We start from the raw sequence: 1,521 nt of genomic DNA, 5'->3' as shown, positions 1-1,521 counted from the left end.
CGGGATGGTAGTTACATGTTCGGACTTCATCACAAAGAACATATGTCTACAGGGGTACCCATTCTTCCTCCAAAAGTTACATTGGCAGTCAATTTTGCCCGTGGACCTGCCATAGGCAACCTTGATTCTCGTAGCTGGCTGCTCGTACTCCTCAACCATATAGACCATTGTGTTAAGGCACCTTTTCTTGGATATAAGAATCAACGCTGCAGCTTGGACTATCTGTTTCTTGACATCAGTAAAGACTTCTCTCATATACACTGAGGCGGCATGTTGCTCAATCGAGGTCAAGCCAGTGGTCATCACTGGAACGGAATTCATTGAGTTGAAGTGGAGTAGTAATCTTTGTTTCGGTACTCCCGGACCACCAATTCCAAATTCTGAACCAACTCAAGTATAGTGTGCGTTGTCTTCGAGAACTTTTTTACAAAGGCATTAACCCCTTCACATCGAGACGTTGTCCGGAAACCGGCGCAAAACTTGCCTTGCAGATATGCATTTGCCCACATCATCCTCCTCTCATACATTTGGGTGGCCCACTCCTTGTCATATAGGTCATACTCAGCAACCGCACGCTCCCATTCCATCTCGAACTCCTCTATTTCCATGTCAACATACAACCACCTTCTAAAAGAGCTACGTAAAACTGCATCTTTCACGTTTGAGGTAACTCAAATAATAGACCAAACCCAAAAATTGTGGTCTGCTTGTGGTTGTTTGACCCTAAAAAAATCACAAGAGGTTTTTTGTACTTGTTTTTCTTATATGTCGAGTCGAAGGCCAGCACATCTCCAAAATGTTGATAATCAACTCTACTAGCTCCATCGGCCCAAATTAAATTTGCCAGCCTTGCGTCTTTTGTTACACTATATCTAGCAACCGACATGGGATCCGAACCAGCCTTTCCCTCCAGATAAACAACAGCCGCATTCGCATCGCCATCTGATATGTTAGCGCGCCGGGTTCTGTCGGCGTAGTTGTACACATCCTTCTTCAAGAAACCCAACAACGAGTACCCACCAGCCATTCCGGCCATGTATCCAACAATCTTCGATGTCGCAATGCCACTAGCATGCAACCCATCAATCTGAGCCTTTGCTGCATCGGTCATTTCACGATGGTTGGCTATCAGATGGACCATTGATGCGGGCGTCAAGTCGTGATTATGTTCTGTCGCAACTTTTCGCACCTTCCAACAACGCTCAATCTTATCAAAGTATATGGAGAGCTTAGCCTCACAATTGGTTCGTGTCTCAGGTTTGTGTGCCCTCCGTCTATCAACTCGGTCGTTGTGTCTCCCATCCCTCAACCCTTCCTTGTTACAAAAAAACCTATATCTAATCAGATTTCCTCTACAGTCTTTGCCTGAATCACCCTTCCTGACGCCGAATCCATGACACATTCCCAGCCTCCTGTAAAACTCATAAGCAGCGTCAACACTATCCCACCGCATCCGCTTTATGTCATCCACATCTAATGTCGCGACATCTTCATATTCACCCAAAAACTCGTCTGCAACAT

At 45.5% G+C, this 1,521-nt stretch overlaps 1 protein-coding gene across 1 annotated transcript in view; it reads right to left on the bottom strand.

Moving 5' to 3' along the window:
- Positions 1 to 317: 317 nt before the first annotated feature.
- The window catches only part of LOC107478643 (protein FAR1-RELATED SEQUENCE 5-like), a 9,753-nt gene continuing 8,549 nt past the window's right edge, over positions 318 to 1,521 (bottom strand). Inside the window, exons 2-3 of the mRNA XM_021136770.2 lie at positions 753 to 1,512; positions 318 to 636 (exon numbers count right to left, since the gene is read on the bottom strand). Coding sequence (XP_020992429.2) covers positions 318 to 636; positions 753 to 1,512 — 1,079 coding nt within the window. The remainder of the gene's footprint in view (positions 637 to 752; positions 1,513 to 1,521) is intronic.

The sequence above is a fragment of the Arachis duranensis genome, chromosome 3, assembly GCF_000817695.3.
Source record: "Arachis duranensis cultivar V14167 chromosome 3, aradu.V14167.gnm2.J7QH, whole genome shotgun sequence".
In the NCBI taxonomy this organism is placed as follows: domain Eukaryota; kingdom Viridiplantae; phylum Streptophyta; class Magnoliopsida; order Fabales; family Fabaceae; genus Arachis; species Arachis duranensis.
Note: the sequence above shows the minus strand (reverse complement) of the source record. Positions and strands in the feature narration are given on the sequence as shown.